Source organism: Protobothrops mucrosquamatus, unplaced genomic scaffold (genome assembly GCF_001527695.2).
Source record: "Protobothrops mucrosquamatus isolate PMUCROS unplaced genomic scaffold, P.Mucros_1.0 scaffold43, whole genome shotgun sequence".
Taxonomy (NCBI): domain Eukaryota; kingdom Metazoa; phylum Chordata; class Lepidosauria; order Squamata; family Viperidae; genus Protobothrops; species Protobothrops mucrosquamatus.
The window spans coordinates 1021145-1044581 of NW_015386425.1; the positions used below are offsets into that span (position 1 = coordinate 1021145).

A 23437-nucleotide genomic window follows, 5' to 3' on the forward strand; every position below is an offset into this window, starting at 1 on the left:
AAACAGCAGACATTTCATATTACACTGAGAAGCACAAAGCTAAAAGCACAAGCCTGATGATGATGAATGTGATTTCATCGAAACGTCGCTATGATACTTCTAATCTTACACGGGAGAAAACCCGAATGACCAAAGACTCATATATATATATATATATATATATATATATATATATATATATATATATATATATATATATTCCATTTGATAATCCAATACCTTTTACAAACACATAACTTTCTTTGCCAGGCAATTTCAATCTCATAAGGTCTAGTAAATTGACATTGGCATAGGGAGATATATATATATATATGTATAATAAAGTTATTTCTCGATCCAAATATTCAATATGATTGAACATCCAATTGGCCTTTTTTCATTTCTTTTTTTTTTCCTTTTTGGAAATAGCATTTTCTTTATATGTGGCTATAATTTAGAAAGGGCTGATCCATGGAGAAGAGGATGAAGAGGAAAAGTAGTTTAGAATCTAATTTATAATGTAGAAAATGAAAGAAAGCTTTCAGGGTAATGCTTGTAAGAATCATAATTTGAAAGCTGCCTCAGAGCTGCTTATTTGCTGTTTTAAATCAAATTTCTTATGAATGGCTCTGCAGTGCTATGTATCATCAGGAATGGAAACATAAGCATTATTCAAGCTATCCTTTAAAGCACTGTATCTTTATATTTAAGTGAACAGAATTGGAGATTTCTTATTCATTCCTTTTCTGTATAAGGCTTATACCTGTCAACCTCATGCTATGTTCTTCATTTTCTATTTTAGCTATATTAAGTGCTCCCAGGCAATTCAATCAATTCAACCACAATATTTATTGAGTGTACACTGCACAATAACTCAGCCCAAACGTTATTCAGTGTTGGCACACTGAGTGAAGCAACCAAACAGGGACAAATTAGGAACTGTGATAGTAATAGATGTTTCTTCCTTCTCTATCTGAGTTTATGTACAGGAATGGCTTTTTTTTCTTTTATGGGTAGTCTTCCATTTTTGTTTACACTTGACCCCAACATACAATGGCCCCGTTAAATTTTTTAGCACCTTTGTGATATCCATTTGGGCCCATTTAATAACTTTGAACTTTTGGAGGGAGGTGAGGAATTGATCAGATAAATAAAGATCCATACATGTGACAATTGTAGAGTTGTCTGTTTATATATTTAAATTATGGCATATCTGCACAGTAACCTTAAGTTGCCCCTATCCTGTGCCGATACCAGCTTGACTCTAAACTAGTTTAAGAAAATCTTGTCTGAACTGAGACAACTGCTTATAAGATGGTCCCAACTGCAGGCTATCATGTTCTCTCAGTAATTCCCCAATTGATGTTCTCTTTCACTTTCTGTTCAGGAAAGCAACTGCCAATCATCTGTGCCCACATGTGCATACATGTATATAAATACACTTATATACTGTACACACACACACACACACATACACAAATCCATACACTTTAACTTAAGCTATTTTTATTTCTAAAGCAAATCCACAAATAACTAAAAAAGAATAAAATTGTTGCAAAAAATGTAATTTTTTAAATTGGGAATAAATGACTTCCCTATATCTCGGTCCCACAAACTCAGGGCAATGGAGATGAGATGGTTATTGTCATCTACAATGTTCAACAGGCAATTAGAGGCACAATTCTGTTGGTCTTGTTTTTGATGTTGGATGCCAGGACAAGTGGAAAACTGCCACTGTTGCATCATCAACCCATGGTGCATTGCAGTCCTTTGAACTGGAGAGGAATATGAGACCCATCAAATAAATATACACAAGTAACTAAAAAAACTATCAGACAGATGACTGTAAAGTATTGATCTGGATTAATTTTCGACCAGGACTTTCTTCTAAGGTATCAAAAAAGACCTAGAACAGTGAAATAAATCCCCAAACTCACATGGCTCTATTATAAATCTCTCATGGAGTGTAATTTCCAGTTTGCTGACAGATGAAATGAATTTATGGAAAAAACTGTCAAGAACTTCATAGGTATTTGAATCTTTTTAGAATACTTTTTTTCAGGTGTGCCTATTTTCACAGAGGCAACCAGGTGCAAGGAAAGCTAGTCACCAAGAAAAGCTCAGACAGTTCAAAGAGTTAGATAAAAACTTGATTATCTTTCTAAAATTCAGCATGCATATTTCTTTTTTCTTGTTGACTGAAACAATAAATCTACCCTACTGAACATCTGAGTGCTGAGCTGAGCAATCACTCATTTGAACATTTTCATACAACTTGATCAAAGCAAATGATGGCTTGAGCAGTAATCCTATTAACAAGAAATAATGCTTCTGAGACTATGTGAAAGCTTCTTGGGAGATTAACTGGAGCTTTTGAATACTTCTTGTCCAGTTAATTATTGTATTCGCTCTGAAATAGAAAGACTTCTTTAATTACTCCAATAACTGAATTAGTACTTGGGTACTGTTCTGTTTCCAATAAAAGGCATTGAGATGAGCAGGAGTAACAAACAGTCTTGTCTTTATTCCATTCACAACAGAACCAACAATAAAATGGCGCGGATTCCTTTTATACCCCTTTTGCAGGGACAGTGTCAACCAATCAATGCAATGTATTTCTCCTGCCTTGCGCATGCGCATTAGGCTGGAGACAGCTTGTCTGGTCCTGGGCATCCATGTGGTCTGCTCGGGCCTTTCTGCAGCCTCCTGCACTTGCTGAATGACTCAGCAGGCCCAGGACATAACAGGTACAGTAGCTACAGACTATGATGCCCTTTCTGTATTAAATATGATGTAAACTTGGTATCTTGGCTTTCAGCTGGTTTTCAGATTTAGTTGATCCAGTTATGAAGTATATATAATCTCACCTAATTTGGAACGTGAAGTGGGACATGGCTCTTCTCTAGAGTTGGAGTGTTCTTATTTTTCTTCTCATTGTATATACTACAACTTGTAGTAGAGACCCATAATTTTACTGTACAGTACTATACAATACTCTCTCTTTCTTTTGCAACTTGCTGCTCTGTGCCTTATCTTTTGCTTGAGGAAAATGAGAATATATTTCCTGTGTAAAATATTTGGAATGTCACAAACTACCTAAAAACTCTTTTGAGTTCTTCAAACTGTTTTCTTTTCTTTTTTTACTAAAAAGCTGTGTTTAAATAAGTAGTAAGCGTAGTAAGGATTCCTGAATTCATGAATACTGATATTATTAATTTTTGGGCTGATCGGTATAATGGAATATAGTTTGGCACATTAGAGATGTAAAGACAAGCTTCAATTCCCAAAACTAAGATAGGTGGTTTTGAGTTGAATTACTGTAGCTTAAGTTTTCGTGCATATACTTATCTTAATTTTTGGCCCTATCTACAGCTCATAAAGTTTGTCATAGCTTTCTGTAATACTGATGGTAGGGGTCCAAGTTCATTAATCTAATTCTGCACAAAGTTTGGTATCTTGCCATTCTTTTTCATTAAAGTATCATATATCACCTTATTATCCATGAAGACAATTATTTAGTTTATTCCACTAAAGAAATGCTGTCACTTTCCACCAACAAATTTCAGAAGCATCTATAATTCCAGAGAGCAAATAATGAAAACAAAACCTCCTAAAGGACAGAATGAATGTGGTTTATTTTATTTTGCTCCCTGGCATTAATTTTTTTTGAGAAAAATTATTTTTAGATATTAGATTTGGAAAACAGTTTAATTGCTGTCAAGTTTGAGAAAAAAAAAAACCTGTCTCAAGTTTGAAGTCTGTTTTTTTCCCCTAACAGTTTGACTTAATTTGGGCTTATAGTTAAACTCCTGACACTGTCAGAGAATGGTTTATGTTGTGAAGATAGCAGATAAAAAGCTAGGTAAGAACTTTTAATTATATATAATCAGTGGTGGGATTCAAATATGTGAACAACCAGTTCTCTGTGTGGATGCCGCTTCTGGAAGTCCATTCTGGGCTTGGGCAACAAAAAATTAGCTACCGGTTCTGCCGAACTGGTACGAACTGGCTGAATCCCACCAATGTATATAATAATAATTTTCAGGTATTATTTTATGTGAATAAAATAATTGAATTGACAACTATATAGTTTTGAATTCAATAAACAAACAAATAAATAAATGAAAACAGTGATTTAAAATATCAAATGAGCTATGTCTCATTAGAACACAGCAGGCCCTTAGGACAGTCCTTGTCACTTATGCTGTGGATTGCCTTCATTTAAAAATGATATTTATTGGGGTCCCAGAAATACATCTTCTCTGTTATAATGCCCTGCCCTTTGGAATGAGGTTATCCTCTGAGTACTGGATGGCCCCCATGCAGTGGTGGGATTCAAATGTGTGAACAACTGGTTCTCTGTGTGGATGCCACTTCCGGAACTCCATTCTTGGCCTGGGCAACAAAAAATTAGCTACCGGTTCTGCCGAAATGGTGCAAACCAGCTGAATCCTACCACTGCTTATATACTGCTAGTATGTTGAAGGGCCCAGAAGTCATGTCTCTTTGCCCAGTTTTTGGTGATGATCTTAAAGCCTCCTATGGGTTCGGAGTGTCTGTTATTTTTGTCCATGCCAGTCTGGATTCTGTCAACTTTGCTATTTTATTCTTTATTTGTGTTTTTATTGTATTTGTAAAAACAGTTTTACTTGTGAGCTGCCCAGAATCATTGGGAGTCGAATGCTATATAAATATAATTAATTATTGACAGACGATAGAGAAAGAATGAACAGCCAAGAAGAAGACCTCAATAACTAATTTCATTAATTGCTTCTTCAAAAAAGGGAATTTTGGAAAGACATCACCCTGCAGGCGTGAAAAAAAGCTAAATCTATCAGACACCCTCTGAACGTTTGGTGTCCTATTGCTTTTTGCCTCACTTTCCATGCAGAGTATTTTGTTCATCGCATATACACATTTCCTCCGTTTTCTCTTTTGCTAGGAATCCAATCTTATCAAATGGATTGCAGATCCATTCCTTTTTATTATTTCCCTGAGCTGAATTGTATAGCCACATGGTGCTGAATAAAAGAAGAGAAAAGACATCGTGTTTTATTTAAAATGCAGTGCTCATGTAAATCCTGGTTTGTAATGATACTCAGGTATGTAAAGTCCCTGGATTTTTGTCAGATAAAGATATGGTGTGAAGATAAGTTAGGTAACATCTTTCAGGATTAACTCCCTGCTATAGATATCCATAGCATATTCTAGCCAGGGAGACATTAAAACATCACATTTAACAGCTGTGATCTCTTCCTCGAAAGCCATATTTCATCCAGGACTGCTCTAAAACCTCTTCCACAGTATCAAAGCAGTGAAAAATGACAAATCTGAAGTGCAGAAAAGTACCCCTCAGAGGAGCCATTGCTTCCTGGCAATTGACATTTGGAGGGATGTTTCTTTAAATGGCCAGCCTCTCTGTCTTCCTTGGCTCTTTCCAGCTGGACTGAAAGAATAATGGCTCACCGCTGGCTTCATCAAGGGGAGGTAATGAAAAGAAAAGAAAAGATGGAGATGCCTGAGACAGGATGAGCTCCACTACCCGCTCCCCATGCCTTGTTGATACATCCAGCTTGGACTAATGACAGAATAGTGGGGTTCAGATGCTCAGCTCCATACATGCCTACAGAAACTTTCCTTCCCAGGAAGAAGAATCCAGGCACCTGGAGCGAAAACAAAACTGGTCATCAGTCACTTTCTCTCGGTACTCAGAGCAAGTGGGATGACAAGCCTGCTGTTTGCTGGCAGCTCACCAGGACTTCAACCCCCGTGGCTTCCCTAGTTAACTCACCTGTGGAATTCCTCTTTCCCAGCCCCAGATGGGAAAGTGTGTTCATCCAGCCTACAGTCAAGGCTTCAAACAAAATTAAAAAGAGGAGGGATTCCCCTACATCTTATAAAATTACCTTGTTGGCTTTTAGTCTCTCTACCATGCAAGTGTGAAAAGAATCTATCAAACCTGAGAATAGGTGAATAAATCTGAAGCTGTTGGTAGTATTATATGGGCATTGGCGCTGCCTTCCTCCATTGCATTTATGCCATTTAATTCTACCAATTTAATAGAAGCCTGCTTGTTTTCCCAGTCACATATGCAAGGTGCTGCAAGGTGATTGACTGCTGCAAGGTGATTGATAAATAGCACTTTCCTGGGATATAGTGAGTTACTTGTTCAAAGGATATTTGATAAATTTGGGGCCTTATTTGTTTGACATTTGGAAAAATAATCCACACATATATAGATATATGTTCATTTAAAAAAATGTTCATTTGTTCTGAGGAAGGAAGGAAGGAAGGAAAGAAAGAAAGAAAGAAAGAAAGAAAGAAAGAAAGAAAGAAAGAAAGAAAGAAAGAAAGAAAGAAAGAAAGAAAGAAAGAAAGATCTTTTTAATATTATTCCACTAACTGGTTCAGAGTTACATGATCATTAGCAGTTTTTTAATCTCAGTTTTACCTCTAGATTATTCCTATTCCATTAATATTTACAGGTAATCCTCAATTTACAACCACAACTGAGCCCAACATTTCTGCTGTTAAGTGAGACATTTGTTAAGTGAGTTTTGCCCCATTTTACAGCCCTTCTTACAACAGTTGTTAAATGAATCACTTCCATTGTTAAGTTAGTGACATGGTTATTAAGTAAATTTGGCCTCCCCATTGACTCTGCTTGTCAGAAGGTCATAGAAGGTGATCGCATGACCGTCTGACTCAAATATGAGTCAGTTGCCAAACATGTAAATTTTGATCACGTGACCATGGGGATGCCTCAATGGTCGTAACTCTGAAAAATGGTCACTTTTTTCAGTGCTGTTGTAACTTTAAACGGTCAGTAAATGAACTGTTGTAAGTGGAGGACTACCTGTATTCAATTGCTATTTGCCATATGTTAAATAAATAAATATTCAATTTCTATAGCTGCCATCTCAAACAAGTGATTCTGGGCATGAAACAATTAAAAACAGTTACAACATAGTACAAAATTATCTATGGCAGCTGAGAAAAAAATGCCAAGATAGATGTCAATGCAGCCAGGAAACACGTCCCATATTTGGGGTCCCAGATCTTCAAGGCCTTATGAAAGACCAACAGGATCAAGGTCATCCTCCCTTCTGAAGTCAGAACAATATGAGATAATAATAATTTATTAAACTTGTGTGCCACCCTACTCGGGGTGGCTCTCAACAATTAAGGAAATTACAATAACATCTATAAAAGATTTGTTTTATTGTTGTGTGTATTTCACATGTATACACCTATGTCATGTGTATTTTTTTAAGAAAAAATGTATAGAATACATGTGCAGTCATACCTGATGTCTAAAATGTAAGGGATTTGCTTTCATCTTCATTATCTATCAGACTTTCCTTAACCATTCATCTATATTTGAAAATGAATTATTTTTCCTGTGGGACTGTAGCTATAAGCAATATGCTTCCAACCCGTATTCTGTAACACATTTATCCATAGATACCCAAATGAGATTTGAAGTGGATTCAGTGCCCAGAAACATTTTAAAAGTGTGGGGGGGAGGGAGAAACACTATTGTCAGTCCTTTATTTTGTACTGATAAAAATTAAATTTTCAGATAATAAAAACTTCAGAGGCATCAGTTGTAACACTGTCTGATGGACCTCAAGAGCTGCAGAAGAGAAATAGGTAGCATTTATCTCCTCTTGTCACAGTTTCATAGATTTGCTGGTTGCTATCTGACTTTATTGCTGCAAGAAAATAGAATTCTTTTATCCAAATAATGTATTCAAAAGGATAGCCATCAGGTTTTCTTCGTTGGACAAGTAAAAAATGTGAATTTATTGAGTTTATCGAGCCATTAATATCTTTTGGAAATAGCATTTCAGTATGTTTAAATGGATTCATGGTGAAATTCCTAAATGGAAAAATGATATTATTTCAGACATTAAGGATTGGTTTGGGGAAATATGTAAGTTATCCTTTTTGGAAAAGGTAGTGTTACAACTGATGAGAAAATAAACCAACATGTTTTTCTTTGAGATAATTTTTCATGATATTGTGCAACAATACAATAGCACTTTTAAATACTTTTTTTTTACTTTTTTCTATTTGTCATTAGTATAGCATTATAAAGTACTTTTTTCAGATCAGCATTACCATTGGTGAAGAAAAGAGAAAGAAACTGAAGTAGGACATGGTTTTGGATCTTGGCCAGGAAGGGCCAGGCTAAAATGTACAATTCATTAAAAGGGCATTGTCAAACACCAGGGAAATCAGGAGATTCAGGTAGTTCAAATGAGTATAAAAATTTATTGCAAGCTTAAGCTTTCTACAAAAATCTGACCTATTAACAATCTCGAGAAATGAGCAGGAATAAAAAGATATTCAAGTGGGCTGGACTTAGATCTCTCATAGGCGCGTAGGGACTTGTGACTTATGACACATTTGACCCTCCCCCCTCAGGCTCAGCCTGGTCATCTCCTATAGACTTTTTGTTACTGAAGATTTTTTCAGAGGTGAAAGATCACATTTACACACCCTGTCTCTTTGGCAGTTCAATTTGCAATCCCTGCACAAGACCAAGCTGCTACCAGTTCTGATACCGACGTTTTTGAGGGGGAAGATAGTTGTACGACTAATGAGAGGCAGATATTGGTTCACCTAAAGATTATGAAAGGAAGAGTTATAAATTGGGGGTGTTCCTGACAAAGTAGAAGGATTGAAAATAGTTTCCTTCCTGCTATCTGTTGTCTTGAAAGAGGAGGGGTAAAACTGGGGAGATTCTTACCAGTTTGAACCAAAGAAGAAACGGAAATCCCTCCCCCTTGCTATCTTCGGTCAGGTGGACAGACATAAAAGGAGGAAGGCATTACCCGTTTCACTCAAAGAAGAAGTGGAAATGGAAGGGGAGGCACAGTGTCTTGTGAAGTTGGCAAAGAGCTGGCAAAGAGAGAAACAATAAGAGCAAATTCAGAGAAGGAGAAGGAGAAAATAGAAAAGGAGGTGTGCTAGAACTGAATCTGGCAAGGCAGCAATGGAAAGGCGTTATGTCAACATAGTTGAACTACTTCCCACAATCATAAAGAAAAGGGCCAAGCATCTGTTAACTTAGAAAGGCAGAAGGAAAAGTCTTAGTCTAAAATTCTGAAGCTCAGACCTTATACTGTATAAAGGCTTGCCTTGTTTGCTCTGCCAATGGCAAACCATCTGTTCTGTCTAAGGCTTCCTTCTTGTCTGTGACAATGAAATATGGCTTCCATTCGTTGAAATGCTTAGGTAGAATTTTATATATATGTACAGTAGATATATCCATGAATATGTGACCTAGGTGTTTTTATTCTTTTTCAATTTTCTTTTCTTCTTTATAATTTTATACACTGTTCTTTCTCTCGCTTTGTTTTTGTATTCAGCCCATAACCATTTTAATTTGGTTGAATAATGTTGAGAGTGATTGCTGAATAAAGTTTTCAGTGTCTGGAAAGCTAAAGTTTACTATAGTATCCTGATGTGAAATTGTCCGAGGAAGGTTGTTAAAGAGTGCTGTTATTCCAGTCTTCTTCTGTCTAGTACAATTTACTAATCTGTTTCATCTTCAAGTCCTTGTGTTTACCAGTTTCACTTCTTCCAACAAATTATATAAAGGATTGGATTCATTTATCCTGGGACTGCTCTGTGCCATTTCCTCCTCAAACATAGCAATATTGCATATGTACAGCTTTTCTAAATGAAAGTAGTATTATTACACTCTTATTTTACAGCACATTTATTCTTCAAGATAAGAGACAGTTTGATTCTCACCTTCTGTGTCCTATTATTAGTTTCTGCTGGTATGAATTGAATGTGACAGAAAAAACAAAACATGATTTACCAAGACATGAGAAAAATGAAATTCTTCAAATATATAATACCAAAAATGGAGTTCCGTTCCTAGAAATGGAACAGTCATTAAAAGGATGGGGGAAATGAACCAATTTTTTTTAAACCCTTCAGGACAAATACTGGAATTAAAAATGAACCACCAAAATATCCAGGATTCTAAAAAAAAATTTCAGTACTATTCATTAATGCAAACAGGCACATAGCTCCCTAGGGTAACTGATTAGGCCATGCTCCACCTCATTATCTACGGCTAATCAAGAAATGTACAAATGATACAGTGCATGGTTTACACATCTGGAGGAAGTCTTCACTTATGCCATATGGTCCTCAATTAGCACCGTTTAAAATGCACCAACTGAAAACCAACTTTTCTCTTTGTGAAAATAAATAGGATTATCATGAACCATGTAAAAGACATAATCAAATTGCCAGAAATAATATATTTCAAGTAAGTAGAACAGCAAGCAAAATAAATTACACTATTATTCCTCCTACTCAATGGAGAGGTTGCATTCACTTTTATGTAAATGGCAATCTGCAACTAAGAGCCATATAGTATTCTTTTTGTAGCAATTGCATCTGCCTTTTTGTCATATCTGCTATTGCACTGAGTGCTAAATAGCCTTCTCTAAATGCTTGATAAATTGTCATTTCTTTTTCTTTCAGAGTTCCTCCGAGATTTAAAGAAAAAAAAACATTAAGGAACAAAGAAGGAATGTGATTGGCCTCCGTACAGACAACTAGCTTGCATCTGAGGTTGGGGGGGAAATCATCACTTCAACATCATATTGTACTGTCATCATGAGAACATATCATTGCTTCTGGCTCCTCTTCTGGTTTGGTCCTCTTCACCAAAGTTATTCTACACCGTTATCCAAAAAAGCTACTGGTTTTCCAGAAAACCTAAAGGTTTTGGATTTATCTAGAAACAGCAGAAAGGAACTTAGTCGTTCCAAAAGAAGTTGGATGTGGAATCAGTTCTTCCTTCTAGAGGAATACACAGGCTCTGATTATCAGTACGTTGGCAAGGTAGGATACTTTAATTCTTTCCAAAAGTTAAAAGAAAATAGCATGGGATATTATTCTGCCACATGAGCTGTCTTTAATCAATGTCTCTTGGTAGATATTTCTGATAAGAGTACTTTGGGGAATATTCAATAGTTTAGCTAACACTTGAAAAAGATGAAAGAAATCGTGATACATAACCAAACATACCTATTTAAAATGAAATCTGTTATTTGATTTATTTTTCTTGACCTTGTTAAAAAAAAAATTCAGAAATTATACATTGCTGAGGTCCAACATAGGAAATTAAAACTTGTCCCTTTAATTTCAGCAGAGGGGCATTAACTTAATACTATTTAGGAACCTATTAAAAATGTCCTTTAGTAGAACTGTTTTCATGAAGACACATGTAAATATTTCTGCTTTTACATGCAAGTGAATCAGAAATGTATGTAAGGTTGCCACCACTGATCGTTAAATTAGTTGCCTGTAAATTAGAAAAAACTGTTGGAAGCCTAGTTTTCCCCCCCATTACTGCTGAATAATATCTTCTAGAGCCATCCAAATATCATTGGGCTAAAAGAAAGATAAAATAACAAATTTCACTCATAGACATTTGTAGGGGAGGCAAAAGGGTTTAAGTGACCATACGTGTCAAAATGTCACAAAGCATGCTCCTATCTAATACTAGCATGCAAATACAAAAACAGAGGGTTTGTCTTATGATGATGTGATTATTGTTTTTTTTTAAATTTTGAGATTATTACAATTTATTCTACACACCTAGGGCTTCGTATCACTTCAGTGATGACTAGGTAATGCCACAAACATATTAAAAGCCACTGGTGAGAAAACAGTCTCAGAATACATGATGTTTGTATGCTTTAGGATGTGATTATCATATTTTTGGATAGACTGTCTTGGCTTCAATTTCAGAGATGCCTTTTTTATCCTCTTTGTAAATTTTCAAGTTCTGCTGAAACTTTGAGGAACTTAGGAATGTTCCTAAGTGGATGTAACTTACCAAACTTTCCTAGTCCAAAACTGGCATTTCTCCAGCATCTTCTGTCTGGCACTTTATAGACAGAATGGGAAAAAACTCACCACGGCCAATTCACCATAGATGACTCCCTGCAGGACAACTCAACAATTCAATTTATTTAAAATAATATTTGTAAAAAGTAATTTTTGTCATTCACATGTCATTTTTGTCATTTTTGTCCTTCTTTCTGCATCCTGTCTTTAATTATTCTATTTCACCATTTCTTCAATATTAGTGTAACCCTTGTCCTGTGGCGAGTTGTCTCATGGTGAATTGGCCAGAGTGAGTTGCCCTAGACCCCTGTATAGAAGTATGTATTAATTCCAAGCAAACGTTTGTGGGAACATTGGTTCTGTTTTGTTATGTTTTATGAATTGCTTTGTTCTGAAATAATTTGCACAGGCACTGACTATTATTACTCTTGTTTAACTAGGTTCATGAAGGTTTTTTTTGTGGTGAATCATCACAAATGTTTTTATGGAAAGACAAGTGTGTTAACATGTTGTCTCCGTATTTTTCATTTATTAAGAGAAAAAGAACAAAGATCTCAAGCATGGATTTCTGGATTTACGTGTCCCTTCAACTAGAATGAATGTAAATGCCCTTGGAGGCAACATTCAGAGTGTTCCCTAAGACATAGTTAGAGAAATTTGCATTGTTGGGACCCTGCTTTGCATTGCAGTATTGCAAAATTGGGAAATTAAAAAAAAAATCCTATATCATGTGGTTTCTCCAATTTGGGTCTAGTTCAGTGATGGCGAACCTTTTAGAGACCGAGTGCCCAAACTTTAACCCAAAACCCACTTATATATTGCCGGGTGCCGGGTGGGCATGGCCGCCGGGTGGGCGTGGCTACAGTGGTCATGGCAGATGGTTGGACATGGCCAGGGTGGGCATGGCCAGCTCAATGTTGCTCCTGGGGAGGGACGCCTGTGAGGGCTGGGCAGGGTTGGGGGAGATCCAGGGGTCTCTGGCAGGTGGGGCGGTGGGCAGGAGGCAGGTTCTGCAGGGTGAGGCGAGGCAGGGTGGGGGTCCATGTCACAGGGCAAGGCGAGGCAGGGGCCGGGGCAGCTGCTGCCTGACACCATCAGCCCCCGCACATAAAGGCCAGCAAGCGCATGGGTGCTGGGATGCATCTGGCCACCTGGGACCTCGGCAAGTTAGCGGGCGGCTGGTTGAAGAGGACGGTTGCCATCACCGGGGCATGGCGTGCGTGCCCACAGAGAGGGCTCCGAGTGCCGCCTCTGGCACGCGTGCCATAGGTTCACCACCACTGGTCTAGTTAGTTTGATCAATCATAATTTACCTGCTTGTTTGAGAGCTCATTATGTAATAAGAACTAACTGCTTCAGCACGGTTGTGACAGAAGCTCAAGAGAAGCATTGCTTCATTTACCAAAATGTACAATTAGAATTTTATTTTAATGGCTTGGGCAATATGGTCTAGAATCTAGATATATAACACAGCCCTCCTTTGTCTCCCAAAAAGAATCAGAAGGTGCACCTGCAACACTAACCTGTCCATCAGAACCTTAGTAATTAAAAAAATGGTCATTTTTATCTAATGTGTCTCTTTGGAACAAGGATCTTAAACACGTCATCATTTTGTTTCCAAAATGATTGCAATTCAAAAGGCTTAATTATGCCCATAAAATTACAAGGAAAGCTTTGTTAATTAAAATATGGATAATAAAATCCAAGACTGAGTTGGGAAGCAAAGCAAGGAAACAGATACAAGTTATGTAGGTGTTATTAATGCTATGGCCATCAGCACTTCACAGTTGGCCTTTTATGTGTTTTTGGGTGCCTGAGCAATTCATGTCTTTGTAATTGAACAGTTAGCCATGAAGCATGAATGGGAAATGCAAGGAATATGAGAACTAAATATACGTGTTCCATGATTTAGAGCAAAATCCATACAAGTACATATTTTAGTAACTAGCTAAATGGTGCAGGGGGCTTGTATTGTTTATGTTTACAGCTATTCTTTAATCTAAGAGATTATTTGAAGAGTTTCCTTTAAGTTAGAAACAGTTCTCAGCTTTTGTAAGATCAGTTAATGGCCAGATGAGATTACTTAAAAATAATAGTCTCTACTGGACTGATGTCTTACATGGGAATTAATATACAATTGAGATCTTATAACTAAAAAGTGTTTAAAAAGAATAATTTCCAAATTTTAAAGAAGTAGAAGAAAGAGAGGCATACCCTCCATAATATTTAGTGGCAAAAATTCGAAGGAAAAAGAAAATGAGAAATGTTTCCATATGTAAATACAAATTGTAGATCAGGGGGAGGTGGTAGATATTTGATGATAGACAGACCTGCCCGGAATTTGCAGACAGAAAGAAAATAAGAGGGCTGTGTGTGTCTTACTGCTTGCTGGTGCTGTTTGTGTGAATCCTGAACCTACAATTGCTGGGGTCTCACGCTTGTTCAGCAAGTCATGTGCTGATAACTCCTTGAAGTAGGCCAGGTCAGAGGCTGCAAGGATTCTAGGAATGCTATTTTGCTGTTGTAGGTATGATAACAGGATCTTGAAAGCCTGTCAGAATTGAACATTTCACTGGATTCTAGTGCTTGTTGGGAAAGCCAATTTGAATCCAACTGTTTGTTCGGAAATAATCTTTCCAAAAGAAGGAAATAAAAGCCAGCTATGTTTGAGTTATAAGCATAAAGACAGAGGTGCTGACTTGACTTCTTCTCATTTCAATAAGTCTTGTGTCTCCCTGCTGCTTTATCAAGTCCCTCATTCAAAACAACAGACTGATGTACGTAGGAAGGGTCTTCTCCCTTGAATCTTTAGCACTCAGACACATTTTTCTGTCCAAATTATTTTCATTCATTAAAGCTTAGTACTTTCTAACTCTCTCCCAGATGAAAATACCCATCTCTTCACCTGCTTTCCAATTCATAGCCAGTCATATTTTTTTCTTGTCAGGATGGCTGGCTGGCTGGTTTTTTGTTGTTGTTGTTGTTGTTTTACATTCATGGCTAGTAAAGAGAAAAGTCACAGAACTCTTATAATTTCTATATTCTGTGCACCTTCTTTTGGTTGTTTTCCCTAATCTTCTTTTCTTCATGTAGATAAACTCACTTGATTTCTCTGGTTTTCCATCCTGAGGTTACCGACATGAATAAAAATTCACTGTACCGTCAATCCATCACAATGTAGTGAAATCATAGGCAGTTACAGCATTTGTGGATATGAAGAGAGAAGAAAAGATTTCATAAAGAACCTAAACATTCTGTGTGGGCCCTGCTGTATTCACAAAATCAAATGCAGAGCCTCAGACGAAGAGGAACATAAAAACAGAAGTTGGAAAATGGATCAGACCTCATTTCTTCAAATTAGATGCATAAATCCTTAATATTGATCTGTTTCTTTGGAGCCCCCTAGGCAACCTAGAAGAGTTCATTAAACCAACCATCATTTCAGTAACAAGCATCACATTACACCATCTCTCTTCATTTTCTTCTGTCAAGTATTCATCTGAAGCCTCCTGCCAGCATAGACAAGGCTGGTTGTAATCCAAGTTTCAGATTAAAACAACAAAAGTATAAAATGCTATGCCAGGAAATTTTGCATTTGGTAGAGGTAATGAAATGTGTGAAATATAATACACAGTAATTCTAAAAAGGGCCAGATTCAATTTTCTAATAAATCACATTTAACAAAATAAAATCCACATTAGCTGCTATTTATTCTTTGCTCACGTTTTGAGCCTTGGTAAGCTCTTTTGAAGTAATGAAGGAAAGTATATAAGCCATGTGATATTTACTATTGATCTATGTTAAGTTAATAAAACACTCCAGGAACAAATCAGTGCAAGGAAAGCAGAGCTTGTCCCTCAAGAATAAGAGAAAGAGGCAATAAGCTTGTCTCTACTTCTAACTGCAGATAAATCCTTGGGCTCAGCCTCCAACATCTCATAGGTTCATTCTTGCAACATTCTTATTCTCAGATGACAGAATCAGTCTGCCTATGCACAAATGGCCTGTTCCAGCCATTCAGCTGAAAGCATAGAAGGTTCATGCTGAATAAAGAATGAGGTCATACATGCTACCTCCCACTACCTCCATTTGCACTGCAGGAAGGAGGAGAATTACCACAACACCATACTCCCCTACTCCTAAACCCTCCAAGGCTACCATGGTTGATGGCATTGAAGGCTTTTGAAAGCTTAGATCAATGCACCATACCCATCCTAGTCCCCTTGAAGATCAACAACTATGACCAATGCCATACTATATCTTATATAAAACCCAACTGAAAGAAATCCAAATAATTTACCTTGTCCAAGGTCCTTTGAAGCTGTATCCTGATCAGCTTGGAGGAAAGGGAAGGTTTGAAATAGGACAAAAGGTTTTTAAGTGCCATTGGATCCAGCAACAATTTCTTGAGGAGAGGATGCACCACTTCATTTTTAAGAACTGGAAGAACCATTTTTTTCCTCAAGGATGAACTTACCATTGCTCAGTTCCAATAACATGTAGTTTCCCAGGAATCCTTGACCATCCAGGCACATGATCACATTTACAACCTCAATGACCATGTCCCCTTCATCAAGATCAATAAGATCAAGACCTTCTTAGATAACCAAGACTGTACTTTTGCCAACACCATAGGATCTTACAAGCTAGACTCCAGCTCACAGCAGATACAAGCAGTTTTATCTGATATGCTTTGAATAGACTCACAGTGGCCTCTTAAATGTTCCTATTGCCCTTCTTCACAGTGAAAGGACCAATGATCTTGAACAGGGCCAACTGAAAGTATGGTAAGAGCATACTTTTATTGCCACAAAGTAACTCTTAATAAAGGATCATATCCATCCTTGGTTGAGTCTTGAGGTCTTTTTAAAACTGAGGCAAACTAAGAGTCATCACTGCTGACTGCTCCACCTGGTTTGCCACCAATCTCTTTACACCATATACCAAAATTGTCTCTGTCGACTGTTTCTAAGTCTGTTCTATTTTACAAACCAATTCTTTAGATAGCAGAGATGGAAAGCTCCAGAAGCATCTACCAAAAGATGAAATACACAAAAATATTCTTCTAGTCTCGCAACCACATATAGGGGACAACTTGACAGCTACCCAGAATGGAAGCCTGGCAATAGCTATAGGATGCAGATTGGTCCTCTAGCAAATTAGTCTGCTACCAGTGAGTGCTGTCACCTAAGTTTCTGGACCTTCCAAACACTGAGGTTGAGCATCCTTGGTTTGCTATGACTGCCACCATTTTGCTAGGTGATTGACCTCTGCTGAACATACTACTAGCACCATTACCTGGTCAGGGATCACCACCAACCCCTTTGCCTTTGCTGCACCACCTGATCTTCAACATCTGCTCTGCAGGGCATTTAGCCTACCATGTTATGATGCTACTAGCAATCTCCTTCGCCAGCTCTCCATGTGATCTGGTCAGCTGCATTGGCCAGTTCTAGTTGAATGCTGTCTGATAAACACAACATCCTCCTTGGTCACTCAGAAGGCTCTGCTTTTGCCATCTCCTATGCCATCATGAATTTTTAGCTCAAGAGGATTCAGAGATCCTTTAGATCTTCTCAATCCTTCATATACACAAAGCACCATCAATATGTTTCTTCAAAAACTTAACAGAATAACAGAGTTGGAAGGGACCTTGGAGGTGTTCTAGTCCAATCCCCTGCTCAGGCAGGAATCCCTCTACCATTTCAGACAAATGGTTGTCCAATCTCTTCTTGAAAACTTTCAGTGTTGGAGCAGTCACAACTTCTGGAGGCAAGTTGTTCCCCTGGTTAATTCTTCTGTCAGGAAATTTCTCCTTAGTTTGAGGTTGGTTCTCTCCTTGATTCGTTTCCATCCACTGCTTCCAGGTGTCCCGGATCTAATATTCATCTTGCTTTGGCCTTTTTCTCTCTTTTCCTCTCTGTGTATGAGTTCAAATAGTATCTTCTTTAACATCTAAGAGAATGCTTAATTGTACAACACACGTAATATACTTTAGAACAGCTGAAAGTCAAAACTCACCTGTAGAAATAATTTTAGAGAGAAGGGTTTAGAAGAAAATGTGTACTTTTTTTTCTGTGCTTGTGTAATTGAGTAGGGATTAACAAAAGGCACATAGGTAGGAATCTATTAGTTGATCTCCAGCTGTCTAAAGTATCACAATAGAAAATCAGACTAACTCTGCTTCATGGCTGGCCGTGTACTAATCATTCACTTCCCAGCTACAGTTTCAGGTTAAAATTCTTGAGTTGTAGCAATTTAGATAGATTTTTACTTGCTTGGGCAGGTCAACAATAGTGTTGGGGCTCAGGGAGTACACACTGGTAACTGGCTCTGCTTCCTACAGTACCGTTTTTGCCTTTGGCTTTGTGTTTATTTATTTAGTTCTGTAATTTATATGCTGCTCAGTTCCAAAAGGCTCCAAAGAGCTCACAATAATACAGAAGTAAAAGAAAAAAATTAAAAGAAGAAAACAAAACAAAAAAACAATTGAATCATGGACACACCAAGGCCAACAATGCTAACAGCAACCATTGCCTACCGTTAGAAGGAGACTCATAAACCCTCCAAAAACATTCTGAAGCATTTCCTGAATGGCAGCATAGTTGGTGCTGATCTGATCTTGCATTGAGCACCATTCCAAAGAAGAGAGTCCACTAGAGAAAAGACATGTCCCTTTTTATAAAAAGAGTGATCCATTAAAACTGGTACTCAAAAGGTGCTTTTCCTACTAGATCTTATTGGATAGGCAGAAATGTCTGGGAGAAGATACTTCAGAAGGTCCTCAGCCATGAATTATACCTTGGATAACCTGAATAACTTGAATAGGCTCAAGCTATTCTCCAAAGCATATGAAGGTAGGACAAGATGCAATGGATGGAAACTAATTAAGGAGAGAAGCAACCAAGGGGATTATTTCCTAACAAGTTAGAACAATTAATCAGTGTAACAACTTGCCTCCAGAAGTTGTGGGTGCTTCAACACTGGAGGTTTTTAAGAAGACATTGGACAACCATTTATCTGAAATGATATAGGGTTTCCTGCTTGAGCAGGGTGTTGGACTAGAAGACCTCCAAGCAGTGGTGGGATTCAAATATGTGAACAACTGGTTCTCTGTGTGGATGCCACTTCTGGAAGTCCATTCTGGGCCTGGGCAACAAAAAATGAGCTACTGGTTCTGCCAAAGTGGTGCAAACCAGCTGAATCACATCACTGCCTCCAAGGTTCCTTCCAACTCTGTTATGGTGCATGAGGAAGAAACCAGCCAGTTCCCTGCTTGGGCTGTTCCAGTTGCTGAGCAAATGGATCTTGATGGTGACCCAGGGACCATAGTGGTTGACTCAACATCTCAGCAGTGCCATGAAAGAACAGGGAGAAGCATTTAATGCTCCTACTCTATTCCCCTCATGTCACAGACCTTGAATTTTTAAACTTCCATTTCAATACAGCAGATTTTTATCCTGAAAAACTATACTGACGTACCTCAATGCAAGCTAATTTAAGGACCTCAAGATTTCAAGAAGTCCAAAAATGAACGAAGAAAAGGAGAAATGAGCATTCTACGAGCCAAAGAATAATCATTGGAAGGAGAGGTGGAGATGGGATACACTATTTTAGAAAAGGTTACATATGATAGGAACATTCTGCACCACTGCATTTGCTGGTAGATGGCCTTTCAAAATCAAAGTTTGCTCTGCAATCATTTGCTCTCCTCTGTGTAATGCAGATTATTATAAACTCCAAAGTTGTCCTCTGAGCCCAAGTGCATGAACGTTTCACCAATTTGGCTTGCAAATTTTACACTGCAGTATCATACTCTGTACACTCTTTGTGTCTTAGAAGCCTCATTGGGCAACTGGTGGCAATAACTCCAAAATTTTGGAACTCTCAGTGATTGTGATTCAGTGATTTAAAAGGCTCTCTGCAGCCCTAAACTCATGTAATGAAATTCAGACTGAGAATAGACTTTAGTTTTTTTTCTCAGGGAACACCTAAGCTATGTGCTTAATTTTATCTCCTCCAGATAGGAGATACATTAGGATGAATACAGTCGTGGAGCTTCAGACTCTTATCATTTTAGGATTCGAACTCTATTTGATTTTTCATTGCCCTGCCATGAGGGAGGAGACTTCATTAAACCTTGTCTCTAATAATCAAATTAGCACCATGCAGAGGATATTTCTCATGGGGCAATATTAGAACAAAATGTAATATTCATTCCACAATTTTAGCATTTCATCCTACACAGCATGCGTATCAGTTCACCTGCTTTAAGAAATTAACAGTCTGCAGCTTTCTGTGGCAGATTGTCCACTGCATAAAATCTATGATAATGCCTATCTATTGCAGTCTTAGCAATACAGAATATTTCTGTGTTCTGCTTGCATGTCTGCAGAGCAGACCAAATTTCTCATTTTGGATCCGAAAGCTGATAGCGTATTGCTTAGGGCTTGGGTTCCGGCGTCCTTCTCTTTTATTCTCTGCGCACCACCTCCTCCCTAACTCTCAGTATATGAGTAATGTATATGTCTACAGAGTGGCCAGCGCTGAATGCTCAGCTTCCACTGGGTCACCTTTGTCAATAAGAAAAAGATGAGATTTTCTTTCAAGTGCATCCATCATCTAATAAGAAGCTGTAACTTGCTACTGAAAGAAAGAAATGTTTTATTCATTTGCTTCCCGGTAAAACATTTGTGGATTTTTTTTTAATGTACTTTTACCCTCTCCTCCTGAATTCAGATGTTCACTACGGCAGCTTGTATAATGTAGAAAGCATTAGGCCCACTCTCTATAGGGAAACATTCTGTGGTGACCAACTTCTCACTATGTACTAGGGAATGACCTTCTCGTATAAATAAATAATCTTGATGATGAAGTAGTTAGAAGAGCAATTCCTTCTTCATACTCATCCACCCAGTCTGAAAATGAATCAGCTAAAACTTTCATGGTTGTCATTGGGCAGGAATAGGACCAGGAAGTTCATATCACGACCCAATTTGTACTGATTTGGAGAATGTAAGTCCATCTTATAAGCAAAATATTCCTAACTGTGACATAATATCCAAGATCTTTGTGCCACTTCTAAGAAAATATTTTGCTTCTCATGTAACCCAACTTCAAACTTCAAGTATTTTTTGCCCTAGATTGGAAGTATATGAAATGAATTAATATTTATGGCAGAAATAAAAATCAACAGCAGATATTGGTCACCAGCTAATATAATAGGATGTTATTTTCGAGATTTAACAGCTCTTGGTTTTACAAAGCTGTGGAGTAGCCATTTTCTTTCTTCTGTTCATTGGTGTAATCTGATATTGACAATACTTAATTCTAATTATTCATTCCGTAAACACTTTTTCATAATGAATTTGAATTTGCAGAATAGAATACAGAATAACAGAGTTTGGAAGGGATCTTGGAGGTCTTCTAGTCCAATCCCCTGCTCAGGCAGAAACCCTATACCGTTTCAGACAAATGGTTGTCCAATCTCTTTTTAAAAATCTCCAGTGTTGGAGCACCTACAACACTGATTAATTATTCTAACTGTCAGAAAATTTCTTCTTAGTTCTAGGTTGCTTCTTTCCTTGATTAGTTTCCATCCATTGCTTCTTGTCCTGCCTTCAGGTGCTTTGGAGAAGAACTTGACTCTCTCTTCTTTGTGGCAGCCCCTCAAATATTGGAACACTGCTATCATGTCACTCCTAGTCCTTCTTTTCATTAAACTAGACATATCCAGTTTCTGCAACTGTTCTTCATGTGTTTTAGCCTCCAGTCCCCTAATCATCTCTGTTGCTCTTTTCTGTATTCTTTCTAGAGTCTTAACATCTTTTTTTATATCATGGCATGTGTGGTCTTATTTCTGATCTTGTGGCTGAACCTCCTAATGTAACTTTCTTGTTTTCTCCCCTTCCAGGTTTTTTTTAATGTATGGTTAAGAGTTTTTTAAAAATTAAAGGCTTATGTTCTTTCTTTGTGTGACATTTCCGTTGATCTTCACAAAGTCATCGCTCAGCTATGGATTTTGAATATTTTCTTCATGATCCAACATGACTATGATTGTTTTCTAAGCAAGTAAAATAATAGATTATTTTTCTTCCCCAGAGTCTCTCTGAAGAAAACACATTAAATTGGAACAGATAACTAGCTATTTAAATCTGCAAGATTGGCAGCTAATGAAAAGAACTTTCATAGAGTTGAAAAAATAAGGTGAATAGGTTCTATGCAAAACTCTTAGAATAAAACAAATATAATCTCCGTTTTATTCATTTTACTGTCTACTTGATACTCTGCTGTTGTAATGGAGATTATGTAATCTGATAGAGATTACATGAATATGCCAATATGCCAATTTTCCTATTATATGTATTATCTTACAAGTGTATCATTACACATCTCATTGTACAAGAGTATCATATGAAGATGCCAATTTTCCTACAAATATATCATCAATATATGTGTGTGTATATATATATCCAAATTTCTTTTTCTGACAAAGAGTTAAAGAATTAAATCGGGAGTAAAAGATATTGTAAAAAGAAAAACTGCAGTATAGCAGTTAAAAATGTCAAGGTGTACTCAATCAGACTGGTCTGTCTGAAAAACTTCCTGTATTTTTATATATATATATATATATATATATATATATATATATATATATATATATATATATATATATATATATATATATATATATATATATATATATATATATATATATATATATATATATATATATATATATATATATATATATATATATATATATATATATATATATATATATATATATATATATATATATATATATNTAAGGATGCGAAACAAGAAGACTATCTGGGCCCGGTCACGAGATCGAGGAGCCGGGTGCAAAAAGGCACCACTCCCATAAAAACAGCCACCCACTGATGGTTAGCCACCCTGACGAAGCCGGCAGGAGGCCGGCGAAAGCTAGGTGCTTTTAATTGTAAATAAACTGATTATAGTTTTTTATCTCCTGGTGGTCTCACGATATATATATATATATATATATATATATATATAATTTTTTTTCATATAAAGCAGAGGTAGGAAGTACAGCCTCTTTATGACTTCTGCACTTCAACTCCCACAATTCCTGAGCCAGCCAATGCTGGCTCAAGAATTCTGGGAGTTGAAGTCCACAGGTCATAAAGGGCCATAGTTCCCCACACCTGATATAAACAATGGTGCGCTTCAATGTTTAGATGGCCTAGAGACATTGATATTTGAACATAGATATTTTTAACATTTATATTGTATTAATCTAGATGAAATGTTAATATATATTGCTAGTCTACATATGATATACCATACTCCCCAGTCATAAGAATCTTATAAATGTGAAATCCTCATAAAACCAAACATCATCATTGATCCATTCAGCAATACAAAGCATCAACACACCCACCTTTAAGATTCAGATGCAAAAGTGGATTAGGGCTTGATTATTTTCATCTCTCTCCTAAATGTTAACAGGGAGGGAGTCATCTTTACATGATAGGAACAACATAAATCTGGGAAAACATAGAAAAGGCAGGTTTCCTGGTTTCGTCCT

General features: G+C 37.1%; 1 protein-coding gene across 2 annotated transcripts in view; it reads left to right on the plus strand.

Annotated features, from left to right (window-relative positions):
- The first annotated feature begins 10626 nt into the window (after positions 1-10626).
- LOC107283586 (cadherin-6) overlaps positions 10627-23437 on the plus strand; it is a 64663-nt gene continuing 51852 nt past the window's right edge. For both annotated transcript variants that reach the window (XM_015811518.1, XM_015811519.1), the window contains exon 1: positions 10627-10854. In XM_015811518.1, the coding sequence (XP_015667004.1) occupies positions 10627-10854 (228 nt within the window). The remainder of the gene's footprint in view (positions 10855-23437) is intronic.